The 18,782-nt window shown below is 35.6% G+C and overlaps 2 protein-coding genes across 4 annotated transcripts in view; one reads left to right on the plus strand and one right to left on the minus strand.

The window, feature by feature from the left end:
- Positions 1-11,740, plus strand: part of LOC118262721 (sensory neuron membrane protein 2) — a 121,795-nt gene extending 110,055 nt beyond the window's left edge. The window contains exons 7-9 of the mRNA XM_035574292.2: positions 2,161-2,279; positions 9,677-9,802; positions 11,390-11,740. Of these exons, the coding sequence (XP_035430185.2) occupies positions 2,161-2,279; positions 9,677-9,802; positions 11,390-11,683 (539 nt within the window). The 3' untranslated portion in view covers positions 11,684-11,740. The remainder of the gene's footprint in view (positions 1-2,160; positions 2,280-9,676; positions 9,803-11,389) is intronic.
- Positions 11,741-14,949: 3,209 nt separating this feature from the next.
- Positions 14,950-18,782, minus strand: part of LOC118262687 (uncharacterized) — a 49,218-nt gene continuing 45,385 nt past the window's right edge. For all 3 annotated transcript variants that reach the window (XM_035574241.2, XM_035574249.2, XM_035574232.2), the window contains one exon: positions 14,950-18,736. In XM_035574241.2, the coding sequence (XP_035430134.2) occupies positions 16,936-18,736 (1,801 nt within the window). In that variant the 3' untranslated portion in view covers positions 14,950-16,935. The remainder of the gene's footprint in view (positions 18,737-18,782) is intronic.

Below are 18,782 nucleotides of genomic sequence, written 5' to 3' on the forward strand. Positions count from 1 at the left end.
TTTTATTCCTTGTTTACTTGCAACAAAACCTAAAATGTAATTTGATCAAATCAAAATAGACAAAAAATGCGCAATGTTTACGTATATCAGACGAAAATGATCTTTGCGAAGTTTATTTTTATATATTTTTCATTTAACACGACAATAAATAAATAATTGAAACTTATTAAATTAAGTTTTATTGCTGTCTGCCATCTTGCTCTTATTGTATTGTGTTAAATATAAATAAAGTGTAGTTTAACTTAAATGTATTTGTATTTCGTTTATTTAACATAATAAAATATGTATTTTAAAATAATATTTTGCGTTTAAATATTTTGATTTTGCGCAGTAAAATTGTAGGACATCATTCATTTGACCCTATGTTGTTATGTTTTTAGTCAAAACATGTAAAAATATTATTTTGTTGTTGACTATAAGTATTTTTAAAGTTAAAATATTTTATTTTTTATACCGATACTTACGTAGGTACAAACAAATCTTCGCATCTTTCATACCCGTAATACTTGGGTGCTTTTTAACCAGAAATGCGCAAAGGGAAGCCATCCATAGCACATCCATAACATAGCTTGGCTGAGTTCGTTTCCACCAGAGCTAAGCTAATTGTATGACTGATTATGATTGGTGGAAGCCGAACGTATTCACAGCAACGTAGCATAGCAAATCTCTGGTTGAAAAGCAAGCCGTCCTATATTTTATCCAAAGTTTGAACCATTTACATACATAATAGAGATGATGATAGGATCAGTCCATCAGTTAGGTAAGTAAAAAATATAACGCACGTATTTTTTATTTTGTCGTACATGAAGGCAATACTTATCAAACGAATCAAAGTTTAGGAGTGGAAGCTACCTACTTTATTTCTAAGTTAAAAACGTATTTCAAATCTAATAATCTAATACATCGTATAAAATCATGTCTAATCTTTTAAAAATATCGACCAAAGGGACTAGAAAAATAAAAATAAGTGATCTACCATATCCTATTTATTATAATGCCCAGTTATGAGTCTCACCGTACACTAAAATATTCCAAGTTCCCTGCTACTAAAATCCTCGAGGATAAATAATTGCAATATTACCTGTCTATGCCGCAATACCTGCGAGTATTTCATGAATTCCACTTGGTTTCGCTTCATCCAAACAGGTAATTATATGTACATGTGTGCACATGTTAAAGTACATATTTTATGAACATAAAAATAAACACACTTATGTACTACTCAAGTATCTTCGTCATACTCGGAAAACTCATATTTATTTTAATAACAGCTTACAGGAAAAGCTTTTAAAACAGTATTCCTAGAATTTTAATTTTAAAATCGTTTTATGCTTTAAAAATAAGTCTCAAAGTGGAGATTCTGCGAATAAGAAATCCGTTTTCATTACAGTTTTTTTTAAAGAGATATTAATAAAAGTCCGTGTATTACGGATTAATTAAAAATAGATCGTACAAACGACATGAAACCAACATCTTTCTTTGATATCTCGCTACCGCTCCAAGGTATTACCGCTGGACATGCCGCCTGCATATACGGTTTCTGTATATATTTATCTTGGGCGTTTCACCGTGTTTTCCCGACGGCTGTCATACCTACCTACCTGCATATAGGCTGCAGGGACCTTTATCTATATGTAATTATCTTTAAGTCAATTTGGAAAGGTCCAGCGCTTGTCGAACCAAGATGAGATTAAAAGGTAGGCGTTTTTCCAGCAGTGATTTATGTCTTTGGGCTTATAATGATGATAAAAAATATGCTACTTTTTATTATTTTTCATTACAGGAAAATTACGTACACTTATCTTTGTTAGGACTTTATGAAAAATCTCCTGTGCAAATTAACTTTGGTCGTCTTGTAATCTAGGCGTAGAAAGTTTTGGTTTTGTATTTTATTTTATTTTTTTTGAGGTGGAAAATCTTCCAATGATTTTTTCCGCCTTGGACGATGCAAGAGGGTGTGTCGACCCTGTTCCTACTCCTGCTTTTCGACCCGGGGCCCCGATAACCCGCTAGGTAGTCCAAACATCCCGAGGCGTAGAATAATTAATAGTTTTAATGATATGTGTATATTTGAAGACATGTACCAACTAATAACACATATTTTCCTGTAGTTTAAACCTATTTATTTGATATTTACAATAGTTATTTTATTTGTTTAAGGTGCTTTCCTCGTGTTGTCGTACCCACACTTCTTGTTCGCCGACAACATATATCGCAACAGCGTGGTTGGGATGTGGCCTGATGAAGACAAACACAAGATATTTGTGGACATAGAACCGGTATGTATTATTATATTATTACTTATATATTTTTGTAAATGTTACGAGGTCGTAACTGAGGTCGAAGGCTACCATTATATACTTTGAATATATATAAATTGAGTGTAAAATTCTGCCTCGTTGGCCAAGTAGTTGTAAGGCAAGAGGTCTCGGGTTCGATTCCCGGGACGGGCAAAGCATTGCTGGGTTTTTTTCGGTTTTTCGAAAATTTCTCAGTAAGTAGCAGCACGGAGTCTGGAATTGTGCCCGATATATGGCAATAAGCTCACCTTGGCCAAGTGGTCGCAAGTGCGACTGCTGGGCATGTCTCGGGTTCGATTCCCGGGTCGGGCAAAGCATTACTGGTTTTTTTTCGGTTTTCTGAAAATTTCTCAGTAGTAGCACGGAGTCTCGAAATGTGCCCGGTATATGGCAAAAGGCTCACCACCTATTACATGGGACTTACAACATTAAGTTGTGAAAAGTGAGTGTACATTTTACAGTGGCATTACGTGCCATAATGTGTACCTCTGCCTACCCCTTTGGGGATAGAAAGCCGGGACTTTATATGAGTGTAAAATTGAATTACTGTGATACCACTACGCACGAGTCAGTGCATATTAAATCCTGGGATCGATGTCAGACCGTATTATTGTTTTTCCATTTGCAAGCCTCTGGGAATATAGCCGGTGTGTGACCATAGTTAGCAAACTCCCATTATACTAATAGGACTAGGGTATAAGATTATCCTAATAGCGACTGGCATAGAGAGAGGGGAAATTGCAGAATCTAATAGCCTAATAACTCTCTACCCCGTCTATGGGTAAAAAGTAACAAAACACATCTGTTTACTTAGAAACGTTACCCGTATGAGGGGGCCTACTCTAATTCAACGAAAAACGAAGTTTCGTCCGAAATTCCGCAGATTTCGTACTACAATTCCATTTATTGCGAACTTTCGTGAACAAAAATGAACGAATAATATGAAATTTGAAAGAAAAAAAAACGTTATTTTAAGTAATTTAATTAGTAAATCAATAAAACCTACGGCCGAAGATTAAACGAAACTTCGCATTTGAGAACCGGAGTAGCCCTAATTGTAACAATAGTGACTAATGAAGCAATGACAATATAACAGTAATGATAACTCCGAAGCTCATTGATTGTGTGTTATTTGAAAACAAACAGGCGTTTGACCTTGGCCATGACTGTTAGGGAAAAGGGGCTCGTCGAGTCGTCTGCGTAAGTTGCCAGACATGGGGAGGGGTCCCGGGTCTCTCTCACCCCTCATCCCGATCTCACAGCCCCTCAAAAACGATCGGCTTCGTCTACCTTGACCTATATAACCGCCATTCATTGATGCTACTGCTCCAGTTTACATATGTTTAGTTCTATAGCTTGTATTGCACTCGTTGTGCTTAGTTAGACGCGTTTATTTTTATTACATTTTCTTCCTTAATTATATTTACTTAAAACTCTAAAATTAAAGTTTTAAATACTACTTATAAAATACAAAATAAAATAATATTTTAAATATAAAAATAGGATTCGACCAGTAGCGGGGGCATGGTACAGGTTACCGATAATTAGGGCTTCAGAGACAGAAACCTACTCACAATACCTACGTCCCTTTTCAAGGAATACTGCATTCTGCATCAGGCCCTTGATCTATTCGCCCAACGCCGACCTCCTAAGGTGGTGGTCGAGGCTTACATTTTCTTATTAGTACTGTATCATCTTCATTGTTTGAATATCAATAATTGATCCATCCGCCCAACGCTAGCCTAGCTTCCTATGGTTGTCGAGGCTTACATTTTCTTATTAGTACTGTATCATCTTCATTATTGAATACCAATAATTCCAAAAATAAGTATCCAAACGTTAATTAAAGAATATTTCCTCATAAACGAGATCATATTTGATCACTATCCGAATAATATTAATCAGGCTCTTCAGTAACTTTAACATCGTTGTGGTATTTACATTGGCAAAGGAAATGAAATGCTTTTAATATTTTCGAAGGTGCCCGCCGTCGGTTGCAGGGACCGGGAGATATTCCCTCCCCGTGGCTCCCCCTGCCGGACCGAACAGTTTTAATTAAATTGTTTGAATTGCTTTGCTTTCAATTATTTGTATGTGGTTATAAACAAAGAGAGGTAGGTACGATACGAAGGTGTAATTTCAATACTGTCACTGCCAACGGTATGTCGAAGGAAGGGAAAGAAGGAAGACAGGTAATTATGGCAGTGTCTTGTAATTAAATAACCATTTGCTGCTGCACTGGTCCGCACCATTTTCTTCAAATTTTCTCCAGTTATATCAGTATAAGTATTATTCTAGGACGTCTGCTCGTAGCATTACCATTCTTAACCAAACTATATCAAGTTCGCATCTTTGTTCACATAATAGTAGTCTCTAAACAATGGAAATAAAGCATGTAATGGCGATGGCTGAGACAGGACACCGGTGTCTTCTTGGCTGTTTAGAAGTTAGTGAGTATTTATTCTTACCAAATCACTATACTGAAGTTACTGAACCTCTCAGTACTGATACCAATGTATGACAAGAACACCATCTGAAATACCATGTCCCAACAAAACATACCCCGCCTATATATGGATTCGATCAGCTCGATACTTAATTAATACTGAAGCGCCGGCCATCAGCGGATCTCATTTGATTATCGCCGTCCACCCCGGTCATAACTATCCCTATCATAGCCAGTATCACCCTTATAACCGCTAATTACATCCAGTGTAACAAGTTGATTAATAAATACAGATATGTGTGATTGCTAAAGGCTTAGGATAATAGTTATTTGTCACCAATCAGAGTGTTTGTAAACGTGTACTATGAGACAAACTTTGTGTAAGTAAACTGTAGTTTTATTAATATGTACGGGTCTGTAGACGGCGAGTAAGGGTAGCTCGCCACCCGAACAGAAGCAGACCCGTGCGTGCGGCGCGTCGCATTCCCGCGCGTTTCTAAGAGCCCATCAGACCATCACAGATGGGGCCCAGTAGGGCTGATGCCTGAACCGAAGCTGCGGACTACCCGGCTTTTTTGTCAGTAAGAGTGTGACACTCCCACACGCCTCGCCCAAGGCGAGAGAAGCCATTGGATGATTTTCCGCCTTAAAAAAAGTCTTATTAATATAAAACAAAATAACCAACCCCCTGTATTAGAGAGCGAGGCGACTGTCAAACATCGAAACATAATTATTAAGGCATGAAGACTAGTCCATTGAAATGTTACAATTTGAGGGCCGAATAATGCATTTTTTAGAGGACGCAATTTTATTTTTTGATCATGTTGGGGGGGTCAATAGAAGCTTAACTTGAAGTTTGTGGGGTCGCCACCCTTGTCCCCCGGCCGCCATCTTGGAAAAAGGGATGGAAACACTTTTTTTGCTATATCTCGGAAACTATGCATCGTAATAAAAAATTTAAAATCATAATTTGTAGAAAATTATTTTGCCTACAAATATGTTTGTATAACTTTGTGCCCTAAATTAACAATTAAAGAAGTTATAAGTAAAAAAGTGAAATTTTTTTAATAAAATTTTCTCTTTTGCCCTATAACTTTTTTTTACATTTTATTAATAAATGGCTTCAGATCAATCTTGTAGAATATTTTTCGAGAATTTTTTTCCCTACAACTGTTTTTAATTTCATTCATTAGAAACTCAGTTACAGCGCTCCGAAGTTAACCGGGTTCGTCAAATTAGTCCAGTCAAATAAGCTTAAATTAGGTAAGAATCTCGGAATGCGAGATGACCAGCTGTAATTTTGTAAATACTTGTATATTGAACCCCTAAAACTTGTCTCAAAACCATGGTATATATGGTAGGGTGTAAGCAACTCTTAAAATTTAGGGTCAAAGGTCCCAAAAATCGTTTTTTGCGGTTTTTTGGAAACAACTCATTTCCTATGGGTTTTTGGTGTTTGTATTCATTATCAATATTGTAGAATACAAAATTTTCTACAACTTTTGTGTAAACTTTTTTTTTATATGGTGAACCGTTGTCGAGTTTGAGGGCGGAGAACGCACGGTCAATTTTCCACTTTGGAAGCGTCTATCTGTCAAACAATTGAATTTGAAGAAAAATAGTTTTAGAAACCATTACGTCTTTTTTAATGTCCTATCCATAACCAACCATAACGGATAGGTTAGCTGAAAAAATATTTTATTTCCAAAAAACCGCAAAAGAACGATTTTTGGGACCTTTGACCCTGAATTTTAAGAGTTGCTTACACCCTACCATATATACCATGGTTTTGAGACAAGTTTTAGGGGTTCAATATACAAGTATTTACAAAATTACAGCTGGTCATCTCGCATTCCGAGATTCTTACCTAATTTAAGCTTATTTGACTGGACTAATTTGACGAACCCGGTTAACTTCGGAGCGCTGTAACTGAGTTTCTAATGAATGAAATTGAAAACAGTTGTAGGGAAAATTTTTTCTCGAAAAATATTCTACTAGATTGGTCTGAAACCATTTATTTATAAAATGTAAAAAAAAAGTTATAGAGCAAAAGAGAAAATTTTATTAAAAAAAAATTTTAAAACACTTTTTTACTTATAACTTCTTTAATTGTTAATTTAGGGCAAAAAGTTATATAAACATATTTGTAGGCAAAATAATTTTCTACAAATTATGATTTTAAAAATTTTATTACGATGCATAGTTTCCGAGATATAGCAAAAAAAGTGTTTCCATCCCTTTTTCCAAGATGGCGGCCGAGGGACAAGAGTGGCGACCCCACAAACTTCAAGTTAAGCTTCTATTGACCCCCCCTACATGATCAAAAAATAAAATTGCGTCCTCTAAAAAATGTAAAGCTCATGTAACATTTCAATGGACTAGACATATTTCGTGACATACATGCACCAGACCTTGGAAGGCAGTTGGACGTCATAACGCTCCGTCCGATGGGAGATTGATGTATCCTTCAGAAGTTGTTACACTAACGACTGCCCAGAAGGCTACACTCATCGATACCCGTACATTATTCAACTGGAACTTCACAGATATGTCAGGCTGCACTTTCCAAGGTGATGTCAGCTTACACTCAAGTTAGTCGCCATTAAGGATAATAAATAATTCACAGTTTTGAACCGCATTCGGTAAGGCAAGGCTAACTTAATATAATATACAAATTGTTAGGTGTTACTCCGGATACAGACGGCGTTTATTTCTCGATTCTAAATTTGTCGTAGTAGCTGTACATAATAAAAATTGTATCTTTATTGATAGTGAATAGATACTGAAATAAACTGCTAGGCGGTATATTACCTGGCATTACTGAAGGACAGACTGACAGACTATTAGATATTTATTTCTTTATGTGTTGATATTTTAAAAGTTCCTATTTATTGGTTTAATTGGAATAAATTATTTAACTTTGACTTTGAGCCTGAATTTCACATTTGAGTTTAGAATTGTCACTCCAAGAAAGAACTCACCCCTTATTAGGTAAATACTTAAAATAAGTCGTAAAATAAATTGTACCTATATAACCCTACCCCCTCAGGGAAAGCAAGGCTGCACTTAATGACACATTTCACATAAAAAATGAATGCTTGGTAAACTAAACGTTGTAGTTCGAAAAAATAAGTTTGCATTTTACTTTTTAATAAATGACACTTAATGGTATTGTCCTTGTAACTGCGTGGGAACACACAGTGTGTTTTACTGCACTTCTATCATTACAAATGACGATAAATAAATTTCTTTCAACGGTAAACTGTAATTTGCCAACTGGCCTCTTGAATAATAAATGCACACCAGCCTAGGTCTCAGACTAAAGTCCTTGTAACTAATACATAGCCTGCTATTTTCTTCAGTCGGTAAACAGGGGTAGGTACCCACGTTAATTAACTAAGTACTTTGTAATTGAATAGAAAAACGTTTTCTATTTCTATTTCTGTTTTGTTTGTTTTTATTTTTAAGTTAATATTGAGTTGCTATTTGTTTTATAGTAGGTAATTAATAAGTACCTAGTGAGATAAATCTATATTTTTAGTTTTAGAATGACTGTCTATGTAGCTTGTAATTGTGAATTGGAATACGGTTCCAATGTTAAATGTGGGAGAGCCGTGCTTTGGCACTGCTGGGCCGGCTCGACCGGAGTGATACCACGGCCTCACAGAAAACCGACGTGAAACAACGCTTGCGTTGTGTGAGTGTGGTTGTCGGAGACCCAATTACCTCCATTTTCCAATCCCCGATTCTCCAACAACCCTTAAATATCTAACTCCCAAAAGGCTGGCAATGCACTCCTAACGCCTTTGGCGGCTATTGCTTACCATCAGGTGATCCGTCGAGTGTATTACCGGCTTATAACATGAAAAGATTTTTTAAGTAAAATAATATACTACATACTTTAAAAAGCCTAGAAATTCTGCGGTTTTTAGCATCGTACTTTAAAGGCAGTTACGTAAACCCGCAGGTCCTCAACCTGACCTCTTTTTAAATGTGTCGAATAGAAATTCCGCCCAGTTATGAGAAAATATTAAATTTTTCACGTGCATATGAAACCTTTATTCTACATCAAAATTAGCGTGAAGAAACACTGATTAATGATTAATAACAAACCGTTCGCCTTGTCCGTGGGTTACAATATAACAATTATTGTTTACTTTTACACAAAGTGTATGCAATTATCGAATTAATAACCCTACCTCATCATGGAATCAAACAGGCAGGGAACTCGCAGTTATATTTTAAAGTGGATATCATTAAAAATTCCACGCAAATATGAAGGCAGATACTCCAACTGAAAATATATTTAGAACTTAGAAGCCAAGTAGATAGAGCACAAATTATTTTGCATGTATATGTACAATTGCATATTGTATAATAACCCCTTTTACACGTTTTGTTATAAGCCATCAACGGGGCATTATTTTGTCCTAATACTCAGAAATATCAAAAGCCGATAATAGCCCATAATTTGTAGGTACAGGTACACTAAGTACTTTAACTACCACGAGAAGGGGTGGCAGGGTAAGTGTACTGACTTGCCTGTGACGCCGCTCAGGACAAAAGTTAGGATATTTTAGTAAGTCTGACGTTCCCTCTCGCCTCTCCTAGGGCGAAGGGAAATACCGTACCGTGCCATATAGGGAGATATGCTAAATAAATCTTGTTACTTTCTTCTTTCTTTCTATACCTACACAATGGTTATCCTCGGTCAAAAAGAAATGATATGGAAATTCACTATTTCACAATATACCGTAAAATGGGGTGAATAGGGATCGAGAGGTGAATAGGGACAGAAGAGGGGTGAATAGGTATAGGGAAATTCTTCATAGTATCTATTCACCCCTCTTTTGTCCCTATTCACCTCTCAATCCCTATTCACCCCGATTTACTGTACCTAATACATAATAAACTTTTTATTTGTCCACAGAATACTGGCACTCCGATCAGAGGTGCGAAGAGGGCGCAGTTCAACATATTCGCCAGGCCTGTCAGTGGTATCCCCGCCACACAAACCTTCCGCACTTCCTTAGTCCCGATCTTATGGGTGGATGAAGTAAGTACTTGAAACATCTGTTTTCACACTGATAATTTTATTTTATTCTCAATTTTGATAGCCTACGAAATTAATATCTCCCTATAATTATGTACTAGACATACTATATAGGAATTAGGCAGATAATTTCTTTATATAGGGTGACGGGGTATAAAAATAAAAATCTATTTAGTCTGTCAATTAGGTAGTGAAAAATATTAGGCGCATACTTTTTTTATTTTGTCTACTGTAGATAAAATCTGTATCACAGATCACCATGCCGACGCAACGCATGACTTAGGTACCTACCTACTAAATTGCATGACATAATTAGATGTTTGAGAATATAACTAAGAAAAAAAAACTGTTTATTCTAAGATACGAGTACGTAAATAATACTCATAAACACTAAGGCTTACACAATAAACAGTTGGTCAATGATGTTCATTTTGTCAATTTTTTATAGTATAGGTAGGTACGTTCTACTAAGAATTGTGCATTTCTTAGTAAAAGCATTTCGTTCGATTTCAAACTTTCAGAGCCAACCCGCCCGTATTTTATTACCAGTTGAAGAACTACAAATATAATCAACTAGCGGAACTTTCTTAAGGGCTTCTCACCTCAGATCCTTACAACTTTTATTAGGTGCTCAGACGGACAAACCATTCAAGTGCAGTTCTGATTGCAGTTTAGTTCGTAGCTGAGTTTATGGAGATTCTCAATTTCATGTAATCTGAGTCTCATAACTTCAATTCATAAAAAGTATGAATCAAGTTCGTAATTGATTGGTTCTAGCAAAAATAATAGGAATATTAATAGTGTATTTAAGTGTGAACTTACAGCGTGTCTACTGCATTATGTGTGATTGTGATTTAGCTAAAGTTATTTGTAATTGAATAGGTATGTATCTAGGTAATGTAATCGATAAAAACCATAAATATTGTAGGTACCATAAATTTAAGAAACAATTTATTTGTGTGTTAAATATTAACTACCAGTCACCTAAAACAAAACACCCCTCAACAGCTACAAACTCTTTCCTAATATTTTTTGCTCAAAACAAAAGCTTCCCCGCTTCGTTCATTTAATATTATTTTACAATACCTACGTAACACTGGCGAACAACTTGTTGCTATTCGTGTACGTTCCAACTCATTCATAATTAAGATATGGCATCGGTACGTTTTACACCAAACCTGTCATTAAAATGAATTCCACGGAGTTGTTGTATTTACTTCGGTGCCTGTTAAATATTTCATAGTTAGACGTAGTTGTGGGAAAGTGTTGCGCCAGGCGTATGGTTTACAAATCAATCGATATGACTAATGCACGCTATATGCCTTATGGTTTAACTGTGCAGTTAAAACATACAAACTTCATAGTTACTAATGTCGATAATGTCATTATTTTCTTATAGAGTGATACTTACTGCCTTCCTCAGAGACATTTAATGATTACTCAAACTATTCCTTAGTAACGATGTTGTACCGAAAACAATTGCTAAGTAACAATTACGGTACGTACGGTTGTACGGCGATTAAGTATATAATATTGTAGAAACCCTACGACATTTTACTAGTTAATTCTAATTGTCCTTTATTGTTTCAGTCTATCATTCTGCCCGATGAGTTCGTCGAAGAACTGACCGGCAGGTTGCTGCACAGTCTCCGATTAGTAGACATCTTCATACCGGTCATCATCGCAGCTTGTTGTCTCGTGCTGTTGTTAGGAACTGGCCTCACCATCAGAGCCTTTTTAGTAAGAAATTCAATAAAGAAGACCGAAGCTGTACTTGATTCTAAACCTCAACCAGAAGTTGAAACTCGGCCGGAACCTGAAACTCAAATTGAACCTCGAAGTCAACCAGAACCCCGGTTGGTTGAGAACGGAGCTACCAAGTAGATATTAAATAAATGTTATGTACCTAAGATATTAAATTATAATGATATTATTTACGCATTTGGTTTTTTTTTGTTTTAGTATCCTTATCTATAACTTAGGGCTCATAAATTAACTGGTGATATATTATTTGAGTCTTACACCTGACATGTAATCCCTATTCCTTAGTAACGACTTTGTTCCGAAAACAATTGCTAAGGACTGCATTAAGTAACTATTAAATGTCTTTAAGAGCGGCGATAAAAGTCATTTTTTAATAACAACGCCGGTTATCGACTTCAGGATAAAGTAAACTGAAAAATCAGATAATAGCGACTTTAGAGTTATAACTCAAAAATCTGATATTTCACCAAATATTACTTCCAGAAGTAGGCTTTAGGTACACTTAGATTTTTGCAGTGCCATGTACGCAATGGCAACAAAAGTAGGAGCAAGTAGTCCTAACTCTTTACACGTTTAAAGTAATTGAAAATGTAATTCACTGTCGTGACTGCCGCTCAAAGTAACTGATAGACTACTTAAAAATCTATAATGTCTGAAGGGCTAACCACCCTAACATTTTATACTTAAACTCTAGAAACTTGGCCCCATGTAGTGAACTTTCCACGTACACCCTAACTTGCATGACAATCTTTAATAATACCTTGTCAATACCAGAACTTAAAATTCAAATAACCGCTTGTATTCACCTATGTAATTAGGTGATTCTGCTAGGCGCTCCCTATGGTATTAAAAGTTGGAGGGTGGACTTAAACACCTACGAGTCAGTTTGCAATTGACATTTCGGGATTCGTGTTATTATAATAGTACCTACCTATAGTAGATAGTAAGTATTCTGTGCCTATACGAGTGCTTTGTAGTGACGGGAGACTACAATACATTTATCACTATCTTTACTTTCCCCACGGTTGTTAGGAGCCGAATAAATAAGAGACTGCAGATTTAACAAAGGCTGGGTAGCAGTTCCCTCACCTGGTATACTTTATAATATGCAGTCTCCAACCCGCCAAGCATGGAGAGCGTTGTCATCGATAATTATAAATCTACAGACATGAGACATAATAAATTAGAGGGACCTTTCCTACAGGCTGCGCAACGTCGCCGCGCCTGCGCACGCTGCTCATGATGAAGAGTCCCTCTGTGACTCGAAACTAGTAGAGCTTTACTCCATTCATTTACGTGAGTGAACCGAGTAAATTTTCTTTATTCCTATTTCTTCTACCCTTAAGTTAAAATGTTTTTCTTTTTCGTGCTCTATTCCTAATCGCCATCTTTTTTAATCTTTATCTTTTTGGGGCTTTTATCAGGGATATGTCAGACCCTAACCGCCATCTTAACATCCACTTTTTTTCGTTTCGTTCCTTACATTATGTCCTACCTATCCATCTAGGTACTCTTTCAGAGCTCCCTTCAATTCCTCCGCACTAAAATTCAGCCACTCGCGTGAATTATTACTTACCACCACATATTGTGCACTACAATATTATAAAGTTGTAAATGGAACTATTCGAAAATTACCTACTTACTTAGATAGGTACACGGTTTTTTTTTTGAGGCGATCTAATCTTCCATTTAGTCATCATTCATACTCTTACTGACTACAAACCACCCCGTTCCTACTCGTGAACATCGAGGCATTAAGTATTGTACCTTATAAAGACTGTCTAATTATTCCATTATATGGGACTCTATAACATAACTGATGAAAACTTACGTATGCCATTCATACATCAGCTGAATTCGTCTTATATTTAAATAGCTACACGTTGGAGTTATTAGAGTTTATAACATTTGGTGCTTAGTTGAGGCATTAAGTCTTGTGCCCCAAGACTGTCTAATTATTCCGTTATATGGGTCTCAATAACATAACTGGTGAGAATATGGCGTATACTGCCCTTTGAAGACATCAGTTTAATACATCTTACATTTAGATAGGTATACGTTGAAGTTATAACATTTGGTGTTTAGTTCAGGCATTAAGTAAAGTGCCTTATAAGACTGTGTAATTATTCCTTTATATGGGACTCTATAACACAACCGGTATGAGCACGCTAGTGTCCTTTGACCTTTGATCAACAGGTAGGTACCTACACGTTTGGTACTTAGTTGAAGCATTAAATACTTATTGTACCTAAAGATTGTCTAATTATTCCCTGTTATTTGGGACTCGGTAACATAACTGGTGAAAACTTGACGCTCCCGTTTGAAGACATCAGCGCAATCCATCAATCATTATTCTTCTTGATGAAGAAAACATGTAGATACCTAAGTATACTGAGTAACTTCTATTATCGCCCGGCGAGCATTCTTGTTTTGGCAGCTTCAATAAAACATAGTAGGTATGTATCACCTAAGTACTTAATGTTAGAATGTTTCATTAAGGCGCTTCACCAGAATTAACATGTCCTGATTATCTTAGTAATAGCGACCCGCCCCAGCTTCGCATGGGTGCAATGGTGATATATTATACCTGTATTATACATAAAAACCTTCCTCATGAGTTACTCTATCTATTAAAAAAAACCGCATCAAAATCCGTTGCGTAGTTTTAAAGATTTAAGCGTTCATAGGGACATACAACATGACAGAAAAAGCGACTTTGTTTTATACTATGTAGTGATGATACATACCTCCTCGATCATCAAAATTTATAAAGCAATAAGTATCTATGGAACCTTTCCATTTAGGTGTACGATTACTCGCTACTCTGTGCCTGTTTATTTTACTTGTCCCTATACTTACCATAGAATAGAAAACTAGTTAATGTATTCCGTGATACTTACTTATCTTCAAACTTAGGCGTTAATAAGGGTTTGCATCTATGTTAGCATATTTTTATACTTAGTTACTGGGAGCGGTTGACCAAGCTGGATCGGTGACTGCTAAGGAAGAATGTGCTGCTGAGCAGGAACAGGAACCTGGATACCTCGTGCTGGTTGCCGAAGACTCACACGATACTTACGAGATTTTAACAAGCTTTGTAACCAAGTCTTGTTACACGTTCTTGTTTATAGAAGCCTATGTTTTATGTTCACTGAGACAACCTCTTTGTAAAAACCCTTAGGTATATTGGGTTTTCATTAAATATATTTTGGTGTGACAATGAAAAATTGTCTACTTGAGTTAGGTAACTAGTATGTGTTTGTGAGTGTGTGTTGTGTTTGTTATGTAGTTAGTAATTGTTAGAACTGATTACAGACAGTTTGAATAGACTTGTGTATATCAAAATAAAAAAGAAACAAACCAAACTAGGGTGTTCAAATAATACATTTTGTACTTTCAGGGATATGTTTATTGTTTATAATAAAAATGATAGCCTAAGCTAAATAAACAAGAAAATCAGTGATATTAAATGGTGAAAGTTTTACTATTACACATCTCCCTTGAATCCTTTAACAATAAAGATCTCGGTACATTTGACATACCTACTGACTAGTTACTTATCAAGACTCATTTAGACACAGATAGAACTTGAAAGAAGATTATTATGTTATTATAAATGGATAATTATATTACTACAATCTAAAAATACGTCCAACAAAGGCTTTATACGAAGGGAGATTGTGAAATAGACACATAAATTTTTCTACGTATATTAATATCAGGAATAATAACTAAAAATTTCAACTACGCACGATTATTATACGGGTCTGTTTAAAATTACATTAGTTAATGAAAACACTGGAACATTGGGAAAGTATATATGTAACTACTGATTATCAATATGTATTTCACATCAATTATAACGGCTAACAGTGATTGTCCTGAGACTCATTGACATAATTTTTAATAAAGTACAAATATGCATAAATATATAACAGCAAAGTATTCGTGTTTAATCAAAATTGAAGCAGCGACTTTTAACATACAACATTCATCACACCGCAAACAACAGAGTATTGCATTATTAATTCAAAAATTACGATAAATGTGTATGAGGACAATCGATATTGATTATTATTATAATAAGTAACGACTTTGCATTAGAATACTATAAAGTTATCCTGGAAGAAAATAAGACATAATATATATGTATATAAAAAAAGAAATAAATAAAAATATCTATGATTTTTATTTGAAAAAAAAAAGAAATTAATATAATAAACACATATAATCATTTATTCAAACTAAACGAAATACAAGCCAATGTCATTACTTCATGTTACGAATACTTATATAATCAAAATTATAAGTCTTCTTGTACATTGGAAAATAAATCACATAGTTGCGAGGCTGATAATGCGGCATTTAGTCTTTCCTTATTGGACTAGATACAACAATAACTAATGCATGAGATTTCACAATTGTGTAAAACATTCGACTACTCAAAATATCTAATGTATAAAAATAGTTAACAAATTAATTTACTCAATGATACACAAATCACTCAGACCGCTTTACCAGCCCCTATGGACTCTACTAACATAAAACTCTTTTACATAACAAAGACATTCAGTCGATAAGACGATCCATAATCAATTATATAATAATTTCCAAAACAAAATACATCTATTTAAATTACTAATAATTGATGAAAGGAACATTAAATCTTTATTATGCTTCAAAACTTCTGCGCATAAAATTATATTGACTTTCCAACAGCACTTTTGACAGAACGCGGCATTTTTAGACAGATGATACGGTTGTATTTGTATGATTTTCATTAGTATCAAATATTATTTTCAGATTATGCTAATGGTAGATATAGTAATTAGTTAGTAATAATTATCAATGCTCTGAAGCAAGACTCCGAAGGCTAGAAGTAAATTTCAACAAAAATTAAACGGAAAGAAAATAACAAATATATTTAGGTAATTTCTGGATTTTGTGTTTATAATAAATATTAGTATCCAAAGTTAATATCGGTAGGCACTGTATATGTACTAAAAATCATAATATAAAAAACCTGAGGATGTCCGAAGATCTCTAAAGAGTCTAAAAAATAATGCAAATGTACAATTCTAGAATAGATGATATGAACTAAAAATGCCCACGTCTACGGTACCCATAGATATCAAATTAATTAAATGTTCCCCAAATTTGGCTACTTATGGACTTGAATGTGAATATATAATATAAATCTGAAAGTACCAGTTCATTCAAAATTTAACTAAAATATTTCATAGAGATATACAATATTTACACAACATTCTTTTCACCATTTTTCTGGTCATATGCCGTAAAATCGACAATCGGTAAAAAGAAGTTTATTTACAATAATATGTACAAGATTAATATAATCTAATAAACTAACCTTACTCAACGAAATGACGTTTGTCGTCGTTGTTGCGCTTCCGTCCTTTCGCATGTGCGAGCATTGTAACTAACTTTTTATGGCTGTCTCCAACGATCCAGCCATGCTGCGGTTGATGTTCCTGTTCGTCTTCCCCGTCGGACGACCAGTTGTAGTAGGCCGTGGTGCGGGGACGCGGTCTCGGTCGGTCGGTCGGTGGTCCGAGATGCGTGTGCGCTGTTGATGTTGATGGCGTCGGCGCATCGTATGGATTCACCGTGCTTCTATCTGCGTCATCACTTTCATTGTAGGCTCGACTAGTTCCGGAATAACTTCCGTGGCGGCTGTTATTGTTTACCCTGTTTTCGACATCTCGCTTTTTAAACGATATATGTCTGTTCGTACGTTTTGCACTGGAATGATGATCCTTTTTCTTGCCTTTCTTTTTACGTGAAGTCAGGATAACTGACTCGGCGCTGTTGGGACGTGGCGGTATAGCATCTGGCTCTGATTCCGAACTCCAACTTTCAGCCAGCACATTTTGTTTTCCCACAGTGCATTTACGACGCGCCCTTTGTCTAGCCACTCCCATGTCATCATATTGGATTTGGTCGTAAACATCAGCATTATAATCAAAACTTGGGCTAATGCGTTCATCTAATTTGTTGACCGGAGACTTATCTTTAAATGATCTATCTTTTAATGTATCATGTTGCTTTCCAGTAATTAAATCAGTTTTTGAAGTTAGGGGTTCGCTATATTTACTAGATGAATGTTTCGATTCGTGCTTTTTCGGAGAGTGATCTTTGTCTTTCGGCACATCTCGTTTTTTAGATGTAGTCGGTCCAAACTCCGTCGGAATTGATTTTGATGTCGAAGGGCCATAGTCTATGAAGGGCGGGCTGTCATATTCTTTCGGAGATAACATGGTTTGCTGTTTGGGTGATGGGCTCTTTACTTTTCTTAATGAAGAATATTCATCTCTGCTTGAAGTACTTCGGTTGTGTTTATCATTTTTGTAAGATAGATCATGTTGTTTTGGTGTTACGAAATCTTCATCTTTGGTAGTTGCCGTTTCATCATACGAGTCGGAAGTTTTTGGTTTATCCTCAAGTAAACTGTCAAATAATTGATCTAAATTAGCTGTGGGTTTGACAGTTTCCTTAATTTTCTTCTTGTCAGTACGTACTGCGTTATGTTTGAATATCTTGCCCATGACTGCATTTTTCTCTAAAGCATCTTTTCTTTTTAGCGGAGACGAAATTTTCTTTGTATCACTGCCCACTTTGCCACTGTTCATCTCACAAGACATCAAACTATTTTCAGTTTCATCGTCGCTGCACACGTAATCATCAGACATGTATACGAAGTCGTCTCCATCTGAAGCGCTATCACTAGAATTATCGGGATCTACTCCAGCATTGAATTTGGATGTACTAGGTCCATCGTTGTTGTAGCTTATATTTTTAAATCTCTCCATTAAAGTTGAAGGTCTGAACTCAAAAACTGCATCTTCATTATCCAAAAATTCATAAACGTCAACCTCCTTTTGTGAAGTAGAACCATCTCCGCCGTACCTTTCCATTTTCCCATTTGAATCTGTCTTGTCTTTTCTGTTCTTTGAGCTACCCTTCTTTTTCTTTTTAGGTGAGGGCGTTAGAGTGGGCACAATTCCAGAAATATTGATGTCTGAAGTGGGTATAGAAACCTTAATTCCATCAAAACCTTTTAGGGCACCTTTTGTTAGGACTTGAGAGCTTTGGTGACCTTTTTTAGAATTTCTGCGCGTTTTCTTCTTTTCAGACTTCTTCCGGGACTTGAAACTAAAAAAATAAACACACGGTTAGTAAATTATAAAAGGGATGCTTA

This window comes from Spodoptera frugiperda, chromosome 25, assembly GCF_023101765.2.
Source record: "Spodoptera frugiperda isolate SF20-4 chromosome 25, AGI-APGP_CSIRO_Sfru_2.0, whole genome shotgun sequence".
NCBI classification, from domain to species: Eukaryota; Metazoa; Arthropoda; class Insecta; order Lepidoptera; family Noctuidae; genus Spodoptera; species Spodoptera frugiperda.